Source organism: Eschrichtius robustus, chromosome 8 (genome assembly GCF_028021215.1).
Source record: "Eschrichtius robustus isolate mEscRob2 chromosome 8, mEscRob2.pri, whole genome shotgun sequence".
Lineage (NCBI taxonomy): Eukaryota > Metazoa > Chordata > Mammalia > Artiodactyla > Eschrichtiidae > Eschrichtius > Eschrichtius robustus.
Window position 1 is genome coordinate 7,786,284 of NC_090831.1, and position 17,590 is coordinate 7,803,873.

Here is a 17,590-nt window from a genome sequence, read left to right on the forward strand (position 1 = left end):
TAAGTGGCATTAAGTACCTTCACAATGTTGTACAACCATTACCACTGTCTAGCTCCAGAGCACTTCTGTTATTTCAAAAGGAAATCTGTACCCATGGTCAGTCACCCCCATTCCACTCTCCCCTAGCCCCTGGCAGCCCCTAATCTGTTTTCTGTCTCTAGGGATTCACCTCTTCTGGACATTTCACATAAATGGGATCGTATGATACATGGCCTTTTGAGTCGGGCCTCTTTCACTCAGCATAAGGTTTTGCAGACTTAAGGCTGAGTGATATTCGACTGCATGGACAGCCCACACTGCGCTTATCCAGTCATCGCTGGATGGTGACCTTTTGGTGATTGTGAATAGAGCTGCTGTGAATGTTCACGTGCAAGTATTCGTTTGAACCCCTGCTTTCAGTTCTTTGGGGTAATACCCAGAAGTGGAGCTGCTGGGCCACGTGGCAATTCTTTTGTTACCTTGCCAAGGAGCTGCCCCCTCAGATGTTTGAAAGTCCGCCTTGGAGACCCCCGGAGGCCAGTAGTGACATTCCTTGCCTTTCGGTTGCTGTGTGGCTTTTTACATCTGTGCTTTAAATTACAAGCTTACTTTGAGTAAAACCTGAGCGTATTCCTGAAATTTCTTATAGTAGAAGGGTATGCTTCCTAGCTTTTGGGGCACAATCACTTCCCTTTTAAATAGGTCATTCTAGAGGAAATGCTACCACCTAACCAAGCACTTTGGAGTTCCCCAGTGGAAAGGGTTTTCACTTTCGCAATCCAAAAGGTAGGCTTTTTTACTTGGCCTCTTGGTGTGCTTTTGCTGGAGCCCACTGGTCTCGTTCCTGTACGCTTTCCTAAGGCTCTGGGGTCGGTCGGGTCAGAGAGGGCACCCCAGAGGGAATGACTGCTCCTGCCGAGGTCTTCAACATCATTCTGCATTCTGACTAGGGATTTCCAACAGATGTCACCCAGCTCTTCAAGAATATACCCTGCCGGTGAATCAATCCCTATTTCAGCTTAAGGGAGGAAAATCTCCTTAAGTCATCCTGGGAACATTTAAGCTGGGAAGAGTGTTTGGGCTTTTTGTTGTCATTTTCCCTTTTCCACTCTCTCTCTAGAGGATGCACATGTTTATTTGAATGAGCTGAAGTCAGGAGGCCTCAAACTAACTCTGGAGCCAAGTAATCCAAACGAATCCTTGGTGATTGTTTTTGCTCCTAGGAATTCGAGGGAATTTCCAGAACCCATCCGTGCATGCCTTGATGATGCAGGCTTCATTCTTATATGATCGTATAAAGATAAATAAATAGCTTAAGGGTGCTTCACCTTGCAGTGGCCCAGATAGAAGATGAAGGTCATGTTCTAGGAGCTCATGAGTTTCCACCTACTTGTCAGAGCAGGCGTTGGCCACCTGGCTGTACAGGGCACTCACCCGGGAACTTGACAAAACGCAGGTGCTGAAGGTGCCCACGCAGCTTCCGCCTCCAAAAGGTCTGGTTGAATTGGCCTGGGTCATGGCTCGGGGGTCAGAATTCTTCTAAATGCTCCCCACTTGTGTAACTCCAGTGTGAATCCAGGGTTGAGACCAGCCCTGGTTCTCGAGCTTGTCTGTGTATTGGAAATGTGGGAGTTTAAAAAAAATGCTGACACCTGGGCCTCACGCCCGCAGGTTGTGACTTCACAGGTAAGGGGTGAGGCCCGAGAGTCAGCATTTTTAGTGTGATTCTGATGTGCGGCCACGTTTGAGAATCACTGTTTCACATTCGTGTTTCCTCTTGGGCCTGTGTCCCAGTCACCTGGAGGCTGACCCACTGTGTGGTGAGGCAGGAGAGCTTCCCCCTGCTGTAGAACTTCCAGGACAGGCGGGTGTCCTGTGCCAGAGGTCTGGGCAGTGACTCGCTGTGCTGGCCCTGCCGCAGGTGCAAGCTTTATTTGGGCAGGCAGAGTGGGTGCTATGACCCCACCTCGCTGCTTCTCAAGTTCCTCTTTAAATAGGATCAGATAGTCGCCCGGATAAATCTGAATCTGCCCTAGCACAGTGCAAGGAAAATACAAGTGTGCTCTGAGTTACCTACGACCATGTGTCTGCACTCTGTTGCATAACTGGGAGTTCACTGTATTTCGGTGCAGAGTAGCCAAGGGGATCCTGGCTTTATAAGATCCAATTTTCTAGTATTTTTACAGTTTTCTAGTCGTCTGAGAAAGTCGCTTCTTGCACCTCTGTTGGCTCAGGGGTGAATTGGCGACCACAGTGCCACCCACTTCCCTAATTAGGCTGAATTCAGTGCTAGGTGCTAAGTGCTTGACGGGCACCCCGCAGTCTTGGCCTGAAAACCCCACTTCTCCAGGGCTCAGTGGGGGCATCCGGGTGCCCCTGTATGAGGACTGGCTCTCCTGCTCTGTCCTCAGCACCCCCGAACTTTCCCGCACTGACCCCATGCCACTTTCCTGTGGTGACCCGTGTAAGGGTGCAGTGCCCGGCCCCAATCTCAGCAGGGCTCCATCCCTAATAGTGGCCCGAATGACCGAATGACCAAGCCTTGCTTGTCTCTCAGGCTCAGCGAGCTCCTACGTCCCATAGGGAAGCTCAGCCCCACCCCCCGAAGCCTGGCTTGGGCTGAGGCAGCACCTCGAAAAGCCGGATGCCCTCAGGCCCAGCACGTGTCCTTGACCCCAGCTCCACCTGTGAGTAAAGTGAATTGTTAAAATGCTGAGATTCTCAGGTCTTTGGGAGGGGCAGTGAGGGGAACACCTGGGGACACCTGCCCCCCTTTCCGGCCTGGGTAGGTGGGTCCCAAGGCCTGGAGTGCATCGTGTCTGGTGGCAGGAGGAAAGGAGAGGGGTCTGAAGACCAGCGTAGGGACTGGCCAGGAGTGGGCCGTGTCTGGTTGTGTGGCCATTGCAGACCACGTTACAATGCCATGTGTTGGTGGAAAAAAGCAGACCCCGAGGACGAGATTGGCAGGCAGCATTCTGTACAGGAAGAGCCGCCCCCGCACCGACCCTCCACGGAGACCGCGGCTGAGGGTGTGAGCGGGGCTCATGCGGGGACGTGCGGGTCCCTGGAGATTGTTGGTAACTCTGTGGTCCTAGGTTGCCATGGTTTCTGCACTGAACCCTACCGCTTCTGTGACTTGGAGGGCGGTGGTGTCCTGGGGTGTTTTCTAGTGGCCACACCTGGGCCGAGCAGGGCAGGGGCAGGGGCACCGGCTCCAGCTGCCCTTTGCCTGAGGAGAGCCCGCGGGAAGGGGCAGTTTGCCGAGCCACCTGCAGGGTCCCAGCTGGCACAGGCACAGGGCTTTAGTGCAGCAACTCTGTGCTGCTTTCCATTCAGTCTCCTTCTTCCTCTTTTCTTGGATCTGATTTCTCTACTGAAAAGGAAAAATATGGTCATGGCCGGATTTATGGAGTGGATTCTGGAATACAGTTCAACTTGTCAAGTGAAATGGAATCAAGGCCCTCCCTTGGGAGGGTGGGCAGCCTGCATCCGGCCATTGTTGGATGACCCAAGGGGTGTGGGCCCCCGCCCAGCGGTGCTCACGTCCCAACCTCGCAGACACCCTAGTCTTGCTCTCTTTAAGTTAAGGTAACTTGTACAGCTCCTGTGAGCTTATTGGTGCAGAAAGCCACCTCCCATAGGGTTGTCTCTGTATCTGATGAGAAGATCCAGCCATCACACACGGCAGACTTGTCAGAATGATAGGTTAATCAAACACCAAACACGTTTGTGTTTGTGGATTTTCACATAGAAACTAAACACGGGCGCAGACCTCAGGCATATTGCAGGTTGGGCTCCAGACCATCGTCATAAAGCAAATATCGCCTCAGTAAAGTGACTCAGACAGATTTTTCTGGTTTCCCAGTGCGTATAAAAGTTATGTTTACACTATACTGTAGTCTATTAAGTGAACAATAACATTATGTCTAAAAAAAAAGTATACATACCTTAATTTCAAAATACAAAACAAGAAAGTAATTACAGTAGTAATATCATAGACCACTGATTACAAATTACCGCTGTGGAAAAATGGTGCCTCTAGACTTGCTTGATGCAGGATTGACACAAACCTTCAATTTGTAAAAAACAGTATCTGCAAAGTGCAGTAAAATGAGGTTTGCCTGTACTAGTACAGAGTTAGTTCTACTAGAATTAGAACGAGTAGAGAAGGACCTGGGAACGTCTGTGAGGTCAACTCGGAGTTCTACAAAATGTAAAGAAAACTTATTCTTCTTAAAGATGATCTGGATCTTGTTTTCCTGATTTTAAAAGTAAGACCTATTATTAGTGAAAACTTCGGAAGATATATTGGGTTGGCCAAAAAGTTCGTTCCGATTTCCCGTGACATCTTACGGAAGAACCCAAACTAACTTTTTGGCCAACCTAATAGATATTTTTTAAAAAACTATTCACAGTGCCCAGAATTCCACGACCCAGAGACAGCCTCTTGTGAACATTTTGGTACATTTTCTTATTTTTAAAAATCAAAATGAATTCACAGATATACTGCCACATGCTCACTTTTCCACGCTGCTTTTTTCACGTAATGTTTTTGCATGTTTTCTCCCTTCACATTCCATCAAACAGGATTTTCAGTGACTGCATGAATCTTCCACTGGCGTGTTTGATGGCTGCAGTTTCCACATTTGGTTCTTGCTGTGGGCTTGTGTCCTGCACTGGCTTTTGCTGCATTATGTCATTGAGCCTGGACCAGGCTCAGTGGTGACGGTTGTCCTCATTTCATCCCCGAGACATCTGTCGGACCGTCCAGTGGGCACAGAGGCAGAACTGCTCCGCGCTTGGCCAGAGGCGGCCCGCCCGAGCGGGCCTGGGAGCCGGCGTCTGCCAGCGGGTGGGCCTGGGGTCAGATGCCCTTTGCCCAGCCCCACTTCCACCATCAGACCAACAATTCTCGGACAGGAAGGCCTTTAAAACCCGCCTCCTCCTACCTTTGGTCCAGGCTGCTCTGCGCTCACCTGCTCTGGGAACTACATCCCCAGCCGGTGTTTTTTACTCAAATGCCAAAGGGGGCGTTTCCAGAGATTGTAAGGAATAAGCCATTGTTAATCTGAAATTCCCTTGAGGGGTAGAAGGATTTGAGGAGCAAAGCGGGCGTCAACTGCCCCTTGGCACGTGGGCAGAAGGAAGGGTCCCCGATCTCAGCCGGTGTCCCTTCCATCATCCGCGTTAGCCATTATTAATCGTGGAGGTGCCGACAGCACCACTTGTCTGTGTGGGTGGGCCGTGCCTCCCAGGCCTGTGGGCCACCGCCTGCACCGAGCAGGCTTTTTGAGGTGGGAGGGGACAGTGTCACCTCCTGGCTGACCCGCCCCTCGCTTGGCACTGGCGAGCGAGGACAAGCGGCCCTGGGGGAGTGGAGTTTGCAGTGGGGGGTTTTTTGGTCAGCTCCGCGGGGCACCACACCCCTGTCTGGAGCTTGCTGTGTGGGATAGGGCAGGTCTCAACCGGAGACCCCATTTTCCTCATCGGCAGAAACGACGCAGTACGCCGCCTGGCGGTTGTGAGGCAGCCTGCCTCTGCTTCCCGCTTTCCCCCCGGGCAGAGGTGGGCACGTGCGGGCACATCCCGGCGCCGCGGCTGCGTCGTGCCCCCCTCCTCGTTTCTCCAGGAGTATCACCCTGGGGTCGGGATGGTGCTGGGGACCCTCCTGTGTACGCCGCAGTCTGATAGGAGGGCAGGGTCTGTCGCCTGCGGAGGCCTGGCCTCTGATGACCCTGGTGCCTGTATCTTTGCCTCTTTGGGAAGGGAAGACACTCTGCGGGGAGAGCGGCGCTCTGTGCAGGTCGCAGCCTGGAAACGGGGTCCCCTGTGGAGCTTGTGTGCGTGCCCCGACCCCTGCTCTCCACGTTGGCCAGGCCCGTCCTGGCATAGACCCTCGGTGGCCGCCCGTGACCACACTCTTGCAGGCCGGGGAGCAGTGAAGTATTGATCCATGATTATTGAAGAATGAAACCCCTAACTGCTGAGCCACATGCCCTATTAGGTTCAGTGAAGGCACTCGAGGTGGTATTTGATACGAAGAACACTTTACAGGAGAGATTTTTTTTTTTTTTTTTTAATTTTTATTTATTTATATTTATTTTTGGCAGTGTTGGGTCTTCGTTTCTCTGCGAGGGCTTTCTCTAGTTGCGGCGAGCCGGGGCCACTCTTCATCGCGGTGCGCGGGCCTCTCACTGTCGGGGCCTCTCTTATTGCGGAGCACAAGCTCCAGACGCGCAGGCTCAGTAGCTGTGGCTCACGGGCCCAGTTGCTCCGCGGCATGTGGGATCTTCCCAGACCAGGGCTCGAACCCGTGTCCCCTGCATTGGCAGGCGGATTCTCAACTGCTGCGCCACCAGGGAAGCCCAGGAGAGATTTTTAAGTGAAGAAAAGTCTATTTGTTATCTTCATTTGTGCCTGAGAGAGAGAACATCAAGAAATGGTTGCAGACCCCTGAGTTCCATAGGGACATTTCTGGGGCCACTCACGGACGCTGTCTCAGGGCCTCATCTGGAGGAAGCCCAGGACTGAGGCCACACGTGGCTCCGAATCAGCTAAAATGACAGACTGAGCTCCCCGGCTACTTTGAAACTAGACTATTACAGGGAACCTGAAGGGAGGTTTTTTTTTGTTTTTTTTTTTGAGAAAGTTTGTTTCACAATTTTGCTTATAGCTAGAGGAGTGAGTGGAGAGTATAGTTTATTTATGTATTTATTTATTTTTGGCTGCGTTGGGTCTTCGTTTCTGTTCGAGGGCTTCCTCTAGTTGTGGCGAGCGGGGGCCACTCTTCATCTCGGTGCGCGGGCCTCTCACTATCGCGGCCTCTCTTATTGCGGAGCACAGGCTCCAGACGCGCAGGCTCAGTAATTGTGGCTCACGGGCCCAGTTGCTCCGTGACATGTGGGATCTTACCAGACCAGGGCTCGAACCCGTGTCCCCTGCATTGGCAGGCAGATTCTCAACCACTGCGCCACCAGGGAAGCCCACACCCTGGGTTCTTTGAAGCTTGACCACCACCAAGAATCTTTCTTGCTCAATCAGCGAGGGGAAAGAAGCCTCGATCCTGGGTCCCAGCCTTTCTCTGTCCCTTCTGCTTCCTGAGCACCTCCTGTGTGCCGGGCCCTGTACTAGGCCCTGGGGGACCGGCCAGGCACGATTCCCTGGTGGAGCTGACGCTGGGAGAAACAGCCAGGACACGGACAGTGGCCAGTTCACGCAGTAACAGGATGAGCCTCGAGAGGGTCACGCTGGGTGAAAGACGTCAGACACCAAAGGACGTGGAGTGTGTGATTCCATGTACATGAAGTGTCCAGAATAGGCAAATCCATAGAGACGGAAAGTAAATTAGTGGTTGCCAGGAGCTGGGGTTGGGAATGGGGAGTGAACGCTTAATGGCTATGGATGGGGTTTCATCTTGGGTGATGAAAATGTTCTGGAACTAGAAAAAATAAAGAATGCCTCTGAGAAGTTTTAAAGTCAGTTTTAACTGAGGGTCAGTGCTCTCCTCCATGATGAAAGCGCCTGCAGCCCACGTGTCTCTCTCCTAACAGGTGACGAGCCACTGGGCGGAAGATTCCGGAAGCTGAGCCTCGAGCAGTATGACAACGATGCTGGGCAGCAGGCAGCCTTCTCCAAGTGCGGCTGGGGAAAGACCACCAGTGTGGAACAGGCCCCAAGCCTGGCGCCTTTTCTCTCTTCAGACAGCGCCAAAGAGGTATGCACACCGCCACCCAGAACCTGGCCTGAGCCCCGTCCCAAATCGCCAGTTCAGTTCCCCACCCGCCTTCGTCCCCATCTCACAAACGAAGTTCCTCCCTGAAGGCAGGTGGTGTTGGGGGGAGCCCAGGTGTGCATCAGCCGGGATCCTGCGTGGGATCCCCGCTCTCCCGAGAGAGCTGTGCGGGCGTGCACCTCACTCACTGGGGTCATCTGAGCCTCTGCGTTCTGATCTGTAGAATGGGGATGAGGGGCCCAGCTTGCAGGTGGGTCGTGAGGGTAGAGGTCTCAGAGCTCCATGGGTGGACGGCAGCAGCAAAGGGCAAACAGAAGTCATCGCAAAGGACCCCAAGTCCCCAACCCAAGGCCTCCCGGCGTCCCCGGGAGGGAGGAAGAAAGTGGGTCAGTGTGGATGTGTGCTCCGTGGGGAGATCTACAGAGCATCTTTGGGGAGGCGTACTTAAGGCTTTTATTCAGAATTGAAGTAAGACAGGTTGGCAAACCCCCCAACGATGAACCCTTTGAAATTAGGGTTTCATTGACTCTCAAGGTGGAAAAGTTGGAACCCAGAATAGATGAGAAAAGAAAGTCACCAGTAGTCTTAACACACACACAGAACCAGTGTTAATATCTGGGCTATGTCCTGCCAGCCTCTTTTCTGTGCCTGTGTGTTTAATTCACTGGGCATTTTACGTATCTGTGAACACACTACAGGTGACGATTCTTTTACCCTGCTCTTTTCACTTAACGCTCGCTTTCCCTCTGCTGCACAAACTCTCTGCTAACTCCACTTATGAGCTGTGTAATGTTGACTACGAGACACTTCCCTCTGCCTTGACTGTTATTGAAGCTTCTTCCAGTTTTCCGTGGCTGCCTTCTATCGACGAGGGTTGGCTCAGTGGGTGCCGGGGGCCCCCAGCTGTCTGGAAGTGGCCTTCACCTGACCAACCCCCCTTGCCGATTTCAGGCGGTGATCACCACGTATCCCCCAGACCTGAGTGTGATCGACGGCAGGATCTTCTCTCCAACCAGCAGTGGCAGTGAGTCCATCTCTCCCACACCAGCATTTCCTGTGTCTCCAGAAACGCCATATGGTAAGAAAGAAGCAGAGCTCGTAGTGTGCAATCCCACCCCTTCAGGGAGCAGAGGGGAACAGCCTCTTACTCTGCTTTCTCTTTCCAGTGACAAGAAGCCCACGTTATCCTCCGTTCAGCCCATCCGGGCCGCAGATGGGCAGCCCCAGCGGTCTGTACAAAGGAGCTCCTGGTAAGAAACCCACCTCCTTTCCTCTGCTCTGGATGTCCTCTCATGCAGAAATATTTCCACGTGTGTCACATCTCAGAAATGTGGCTCTGGCTGGGGAAGGTGCAGGGACACTGCTGTGTAGCCCGCTGGGGTTAGCAATGGTGTTGAATCTCTGCCTGGCATCCTGCAGGTGTGCTTCTATTTTCTTCTGTTCACTGAGCACTTTCAAGCGTTGATGCGGAGGGTCACGGTGCTCTCAGCAGCCGAACATCGGTGCTTTTCAACTCCTTGTGGCATTACTTGGAGTTGAAAGAAGAAACTGGAGCACCCGACCCCCCCTTTTCAGAGGAAGCGGGGGCCACAGAGAGCAGCGAGCTCCCCGCTCTGAGTGGCACGGCTGCCCTCGCCCGCTGCCCGCTCACACAGACCTGTCCTGGCTCCTGACGTTCTCGGCCGCCATCCTGGATCTCCCCAGCGAGTGGCCGCTTCTGGACGGGTCTCCTTCCTCCCTGGGCACGTGCCATACTTGCGGGGTCGAATTTGTCTGTGCACCGGCCCCGGGGAGGGAGTTAACGCAGCGGTGGTGGGTTCCTCAGCACCCCTTCCTGGTATGGACATTCCCCACCTGCCTTGAGAGTCCAGGACGGGCCTGGCCCTGAGCAGGTGGGGAGGGGATGTAGCTCAAGCCGAACTTACACTTGAAAATCGCTCTTCTCTGTAATTGTGGATTCCTTATGCGGCTGTTTGTCTGCCCTGGGGAAGCTGAGTGAGGGTAATGGAATCACTTCTGCTCATTAGGTGCACTTTTGGGGGAGGGGGAAGCAGACATTGTGTTTAAATCCCACCTCTTACGCAGGGGAGGTTATAGTGATGACAGCTAGCTCCATTTTCCTTCTTTTTCCAGAGAAAACGAGATCCATGTGTCATTTAAGAGAAGGGCCATTTTTCTTCCAAAATTTCCGTTCTGGTTTTAGGACCGTAGATGCTTGCTTTTAGCATAGAATTAAACTGCACGTCTTTCTTAGCAGGTGTGACTGAAATGAAGGATAAGAAGGAACGTGCGCTGTGTTGGTGCATGTGTGTGTACGTGTAGGAGCACAGCATGAGAAGTGCCTGTGTTCCTGTGTGTGTGGTGCACGGACTCACACACGTGAAGCCGTGTGTCTGTTCTTCTATGTTTTAATAATTTAGATAGAAGCAGAGGGGCATGCCTCCATTTCCACACAGCCCCCTCCTCCCTGAGTCGACCACGATTAATGGCTAATTTGAACGTATTCAGTGGATTCCGGCTAGAACCCAGCCCTCTGGCGCGGGATTCAGTCAGATCCCACCCCTCCAAGACCAGGTGCATTGGAAACATGCTGGTGACAGCAGTAGAGGGTGGATGTTAAGCTTGAGGAAAGAAAGTACCAGAGAAAGTCTTCAGACTCACTAACAGCTCCGAACGTGGGCCGCTGGGGCCGTTGTGTGCAGCACCACGAACGCTTCCTGAACTTGAGCAGGGCCTGGGGGCTGAGCGAGGTCGGCGTGCCCTGTGTGCGACGCCGGGCGACTGTCCCGGCCTGCAGCATCAGGCCCTGGGGCAGGCGTGGGCTGCATGGGCCAGCGTGTCCATGTGTGACAGTGCGGCCCTGCACACCCAGTGTGGATTAGGCTTCTGTACAGCTAGTGTGTCTAAGTAACTTTGGTGTGCAGATGTCACACGGAAGAAGTAGGGCTTTGATTTCAAATACAAAAGGCAAACATGTGAAACTGGAGCCGTTTAATCTTAAGAACACCTTCCGAGTCTTCCGTGCTTTCGTTTCGGCAGTCCCTGAGGACGTTAGCCCAGGAAGAGCTCAGAGACACACACACAGCACTGGCTGGGGGCCCCGTGTGCTCTGCCCATTCGGGGGGTGGGCGGTGGCTGACCCCTGAGACACAGCGATGGTCGTGGCTCACACTTCGGGACTACCTTCACCCCTCTTCTTTACAACAGGATTTCTTCAGTCTTGCGGTCGTGTTATAGGGGCCTTGGTTCCTTTACACCATTTGCACATGAGGAAATCGACACAGGGAAGCGGAGCAGGTGGCCTGAGCTCACAGCCAGCCTGAGCTCACAGCCAGCAGTGGCAGAGCCAGGATTCCATGCCTGTCAACCTCACTCCACAGCCAGGGGCTTTTTATTCCAAATTGTCAGATTGGAAGGGCTTGTTTTTCACTTTCCTCATCTAAACTGGTGGTGACAAAATGTCAGTACTGAAAAAACACATGGAAAGTCTTGGAGGTCCTGGATTTAAGTCCGGTTGTGGAATAAGTGGGACTCGTATACTTGGTGACCTCTGAACCTGTTTCCTCATCTATAAATATAGGCAATAACACCTCATTCATGACCACTGTGCAGTTTCAGGGCTGTAGTATCTGTGAGGTACCCAATGCCTGGTTCTGCATCACTTCGAGCTGGATACCAGCTGTGTAGAAATGAGAATATTGGCTTTAACTTACCATTGGGAAAGTGGTTTGGCTTCCTGGAAGATAGAGTAGACATATTTTTCCTTATTTATCTTGCCAAGTATAACTGAGAACCCTGGGCAGCAAATAGAAAACAAATGCAGGAAGACTGAGGGGTGGAGAGACGGCAGACTGGCCATGGGCCTCGGGACCAGTGGGCCTGAGTGGGCCACATCCTGGGCCATAAAACAGTCTTCAGCAGATTAAAAAGAATTGACACCATACAGAGTGTGTTTTCCAACCATAATGGAATCAAACTAGAATTCAGTAACAGAAAGGTAACAGGAAAATCTCCAGACACCTGGAAATGAGATGACAAACTTGCAAATAACCCATGAGTCCAAGAGGAACTCTTACGGGAAATCAAAAAACATGTTGAACTGAAGAAAATGAAAATAAAACATTTCAAAAGTGTTGGGACCGAGCTAAAGCAATACTGAGAGGAAAATTTATGAAAGTAAATGCATACATTGGAAAAGAAGAAAAGTCTGAATGAAGGAATAGTTGGAACTCCTGTCTCCAGAACCTAGGAAAAGAAGAGGAAAATAAACCCAAGGTAAGCAGAAGGACGGAAACACTAAAAAATATAAGCAGAAAGCAGTGCAATTATAAACAGGGAAACAGAAAATAAACCAAAGAGCTGATTCTTTGAAAAGATCAGTGAATTTGACAAACCTCTAGAAAGACTGACAAAAAAGAGGGAAGACACAAATTGCTAATATCAGGAATGAAATAGGGCTATTGCTGAAGACCCTGTAGATGCCAAAAGGACAATAAGGGAATATTACAGACAACTTATGTAGTGTTTAATGATAAGCACAAGTTGTAAACAGTGTGAAACAGACCATTTGAATACCCTGTAACTATTAAGGAAATTGAATTGGTAATTTATAATCTCCCCAAAAAGAAATCTCCAGGCTCAGATGGTTTCACTGGGGAATTCTACCAAATATTTAATGAAGAATTAACACTAATTCTACATAATCCCTTTCAAAAAATAGATGAGGAGGGAACACATTCCAATTCATTATTTGAAGCTAATGTTGCCCTGATACCAAAACCAGACAAAGGCAACAGCAAAAAACAGCAAAAAAGATAACTATAGACTAATTATCCCTTATGAACATAGACACAAAACTGCTTAAACAAATAGAAGCAAATAGAATTCAGTAATATATAAAAAGAAGTATACACCATGGCCAAGTGGGACTTATTCCAGGGATGCACGACTGATTCAATAGTTGAAAATCTATCAGTGCAATCCACTGTATTATCTGGATAAAGAAGAAAAATCACATGATAGCAATAGATGCAAAAGAAGAATTTGACAAAATTCACACCCATTAATGACTAAAAACCCCAGCAAAATAGAACAGAGGGGAACTTCCTCAACCTAATAAAAAGCATCTACAAAAACCCTATAGCTAACACCACTATTATTCCACATAATGCTGGAAGTTCTACAGGGGCACCATGCAAGAGAAGGAAATAAAAGATAACAGATTGGAAGGGAAGAAATAAAACTGTCCCTTTTGGCAGATGTCGTGATTGTCCATGTTGAAAATTCTAAGGAATCTACTAAAAAACCTCCCAGAACAAATAAGTGAATTCAGCAAGGTTGTTGGATATAAGGTAAGCACTCAAAAATCAATTATATTTCTATATGGTAGCAACAAACATGTAGAAACCTGAATTTAAAATACGGTGTCGGGACTTCCCTGGTGGTCCAGTGGTTAATAAGACTTCGCCTCCCAATGCAGGGGGTGCAGTTTCGATCCTTGGTCAGGGAGCTAAGATCCCACATGCCTCGCGGCCAAAAAACCAAAGCATAAAAACAGAAGCAATACTGTAAAAAATTCAATAAAGACTTTAAAAATAGTCCACATCAAAAAAAAACAGTTAATAAAAAAAATAAAAATGCAGTGTCATTTATAATAGATCAGAAGTGAAATACTAAAGTGTAAAACTAACAAAACATGCACAAGACTTATATGCTGAAAACTACACAGTGTTGATGAAAGAAATAAAAGAATATCTAAATAAATGGAGAGACATGTTCATGGGTTGGAAAACTCAACCTGGTACAGATGTCATTTATTCCCAAATTGATGCATAGTTTTAACACAGTTCCTAGCAAATTCCTGACAAGGTTTTTTTTGTAGATATAGACAAGATAATTCTAAAATTTATATGGAAAGGCAAAGGAACTTGAGTAGCTAAGACAATTTTGAAAAAGAATAAAGTGGGAAGAAGGGATTTGCCTAATTTCCAGATTTATTATATAGCTACAGTAGCCAAGACTGTGTGGTGTTGGTGGAGGGATAGACACAGAAACCAATAGAAAACCCCAAAATAGGCTCATACAAATAATGCCCAATTGATTTTTTTTGAAAAAGGTGCCAAATCAAGTCAATAAAGGAAAGATAGCCTTTTCAACAAATAATGCTGGAGCAAGTGGGCACCCACAGGCAAAAAAAAAAAAAAGAACATTAACCAAAGTCTCACATCTTATACAAAAATTAATGTATAATGGATCAAAAACTTGAAAAAGGAAAACTATAATACTTTTACCAAAAAAATAGGAGAACATCTTTGGGGTCCAGGCTGGGCAAAGGCTCTTAGATTAGCACCAAAAGCATGATCCATAAAAGGAAAAATTGATAAATTAGACTTCATTAAAACTAAAAATTTTTGCTATGGAAAGAACATGTTAAGAGGATAAGAAGACAAAGTACAGACTGGGAGTAAATATTTGCACTGTGAATACTCAGCAGTAAAGAAACAAACAATCCAATTAGAAAATGGGCAAAAGATACGAAGAGACGTTTCACCAAAGAGGATGTACAGGTGGCAGGTAATCACATGACAAGTTGTTCAACATCATTAGCCTTCAGTGAAATGCACATTAAAGCCACAGTGAGGTACCACTACAGACTTGTCAGAAAGGTTAAAAATAAAAATAGTGACAGCACCAAATGCTGCTGAGGATGTGGAGAAACTGGAACTCATATTTATTGCTGGTGGGAACGGACAACGGTGCAGCCTCTCTGGGAAAGAGGTTGGCAGTTTCTTAAAGAAACTAAACATGCAACCACCATGTGACTCAGCAGTTGCACTCCTGGGTTTTTGTCCCAAAGAAATAGACTTACACTCACACAAAAACCTGAACAGAAATGTTTATAGCAGCTTTATTCTAAATAGCCCCAAACTGGAAACAACCTGGGTGGCCTTCAGCAGGTGGATAAATAGACTGCAGTCCATCCACACCATGGAACACAGCTCAGCAATGAAAAGGAACCGGAATGTTGATGCAGCAAGTGGTGCCACACCTGGGTGAATCTTCAGAGCAAAGCCATTCCCCAGAGTTTACATCCTGTATGGTTCCACTTACATAATATCCTTTAAATGGCAAAATTATAGAAATGGAGAACATATTAGTGTTTTTTAGGAGTTTGGAGGGGGTAAAGGTGGAGGGGGAGTGGAGGGGTCCTTGTGGTGTGGGAACGTTCTCTATCTTGACTGTATGAATATCACCATCCTGGTATAGCTTAGTAAGATATTACCATTGGGGGAAACTGCATAAAGAGTATAGGGGATCTCTGTGTGACTGTACCATGATCTCAACATTAAAAGTTTAATTTAAATCCCTTTGGGGGAAATGGTGTGGATGTGGTCGAAACAGTATTTATTGGCTGTGAGTTGACAGTAGTTGAAGCTGGTGACGTCTTCACAGAGGTTCATCATACTATTCTGTCTACTTTCGTATTTTTCGGAATTTTCTATAATGAAAAGTTAAACTATAAGATAAAGGAATACTTGGTGTGGAGTGGGCCTGGGTGCAGTCTGCCTGTGTTTATTGAGCACTTCTGTTCCACAGTGCTCTGCTGGGTTGGTGTGAGCCCAGAGACCCAGCCCTGCCCTCCTGGAAGTGCAGTAGGTACAGCAGGGATGGACCCAGTGATCCCATGACAGGGAAGAGCCCAGGACAGGACGATGGCACTCTGCCAATTTGTATTGGTTGTTTACCTGGTGAGGAGGTCTGAGGGTTTGACAGGTGAGAAGGGTTAAGTAGGAGCTAACTAGGTGAATGGAGGGGGGCATTTGGGATGGAGAAACAGCAGGTGCGGGCCTTGTGGCAGAGGGTACTGCGGACCAGGACAGGATGGAGACAGGGGTCTGGAGGGCAGTGGAAGGGTGAGAGGAGGCCCAGCCACAGCTGTTCTCTGCAGCCACAGAAGATGGGGGTATGTCTTGAGACGGGGAGAGAACTGCTCAGATTTCTGTTTTCACACATTGGTCTGGCTGCTGTATGCACAACAGCAGTCGCAGTAGGCAGTGGGGCGGAGCACCAAAATGGTTTCAGAAATGATGGGAGGAGGTGGGTTGGATTTGTGGGAGATTCGGGTGGTGTAATCAACTGACCCTAGCAGAATGGATTTTGGCCTTTGCAACTATTTCTGATTTTGTTGCTATTAATATGATGATGTCAGTTATGTTCTGGCTTCTTTTAGTTAGTATGCAGTTAGTGCAACACTAACTACATAAAATTCCTCTGTGTGTCTTATTCCATCAAACTGAACTAGGTACCAGCTTAGTCAGTGTAAACCCAGATGTGTCAGGTTATTTCCCAGACAACCAGCAGACAAATGTCGGGGAGAAACAGAGCAGGACACCAGTTAAAGGTGGTAGAGACAGATTTTATTTGGTACTATTGCAGCAGGGGAAGGAGCTGAGCTCAAATCCTAATGCAGCAAATACAGCCAAAGAGCAGTGACAGGGTCAGGGGATGAAAAGTTACTCAGAGGAACATCAAGGAGAGGGAGATTCTTGCCAAACTGGCCCAACAGGATCTTGCTGAAGACCGGCAGAGGGCTTAGACATCAAGGAGGAGATGAGGAACTTGATCAGAGAGCAGGCGGGGGGGGGGTGGCGGGGGGGGGGGGGGATGACTTAGCAGAATCCTTGCTAAAGACTGGGCCCTCTGAGGACAGACCTCAAAGGCTAAGGTCGAGGCTCCAGGACCCTGTCTCCGATGTGGTCAGGGAGGGAGAGTTTGTCTCAGGAGAGGCCCGTGTTATCCCCTGTAACCTGGCAGTGCACCTTTGCCTGCAGCTCTTGCCCTCTGCTCTGGGTAGCACACATCCTGTTCTGTGTCCCTCCAGGTCCTGTGACACTTAGTTTAAGCCCCCAGACTCCAGTGCCAGGGGCCCCGGGAGCCTGCCTGGCTCGTCCCCGCCACAGGCGCCTCATACCCACCCCTCACCTCTGCAGTAAACAAGCAAAGTAAATGAAAAGCAAGCCGAGGTTGGTGATGGGTGGACCAGAGCCCAGAGTAGCCTGCCCTTCCCCAGCATGTGCTCCTGAGGCCTGGGCCTGTGCCTGGCGAGCTCCTCTTTTACATTAGGGTACCTGCCCCAGGAGAGTGAGGGATATTTAAATATTTACTCAAATAATGAATACTTAAATATGAATTCACATACTGTAGAATTCTCCTAGCAGTGTGTTGTAACTAGAAGAGGAGGCCGTAACTTGAAGGACTGGGGACAGGTAGCGGGAGATGGCAGGGCGGCGGTGGGTGCTGGGAGGGCAGCTGGCACCCGGATCTGGACCGTGCGCTCCATGGGGAGAGACCAGCAGGTTCTACCCACCTGGGACCCTCAAGGAGGCGCCTGGAATGGCCGCCCTCGGGACTGTATGTTCAGTGCATCCCGGACACAGCCTACATGACACCCCCGGAAACACATGTCTCCGGGGCCACCATCCTTAGAAATGCCAGATGTGAGTCTGTGATACTGTTATTTATAAAAAGAAGTATATATTTGGTTTTCCTTATTTCTGGCACCAAGCTCCTAAAGCCTTTGGAATTTCTTAAGTGATTAGAGCATAACGGTGTTTGTGATGTTAATGAGGTGACTTTTGGAAAGGATGGAGGGCAGGTTGCCAGGGGAACCAACCCTGTGATTAGAGGGTTGGAACTTTCAGTCCCACCCCCTGACCTCCAAGGAGGGGAGAGGGGCTGGAAGTTGAATCAACCGCCAGTGGCCAGTGATTTAGTCAATCCTGCCTATGTAATGAAGCCTCCAGAAAAACCCAAAAGGACAGGGTTCAGGAAGCTTCCCAGCTGGTGACCACGTGGAGATCTGGGGAGAGTGGGGTGCCT

The 17,590-nt window shown here is 49.4% G+C and overlaps 1 protein-coding gene across 5 annotated transcripts in view; it reads left to right on the top strand.

The window, feature by feature from the left end:
• Window positions 1–17,590, top strand: part of TNS3 (tensin 3) — a 235,248-nt gene that overhangs the window by 169,795 nt on the left and 47,863 nt on the right. For all 5 annotated transcript variants that reach the window (XM_068550260.1, XM_068550261.1, XM_068550256.1 and 2 more), the window contains 3 exons: window positions 7,530–7,693; window positions 8,663–8,789; window positions 8,878–8,961. In XM_068550260.1, the coding sequence (XP_068406361.1) occupies window positions 7,530–7,693; window positions 8,663–8,789; window positions 8,878–8,961 (375 nt within the window). The remainder of the gene's footprint in view (window positions 1–7,529; window positions 7,694–8,662; window positions 8,790–8,877; window positions 8,962–17,590) is intronic.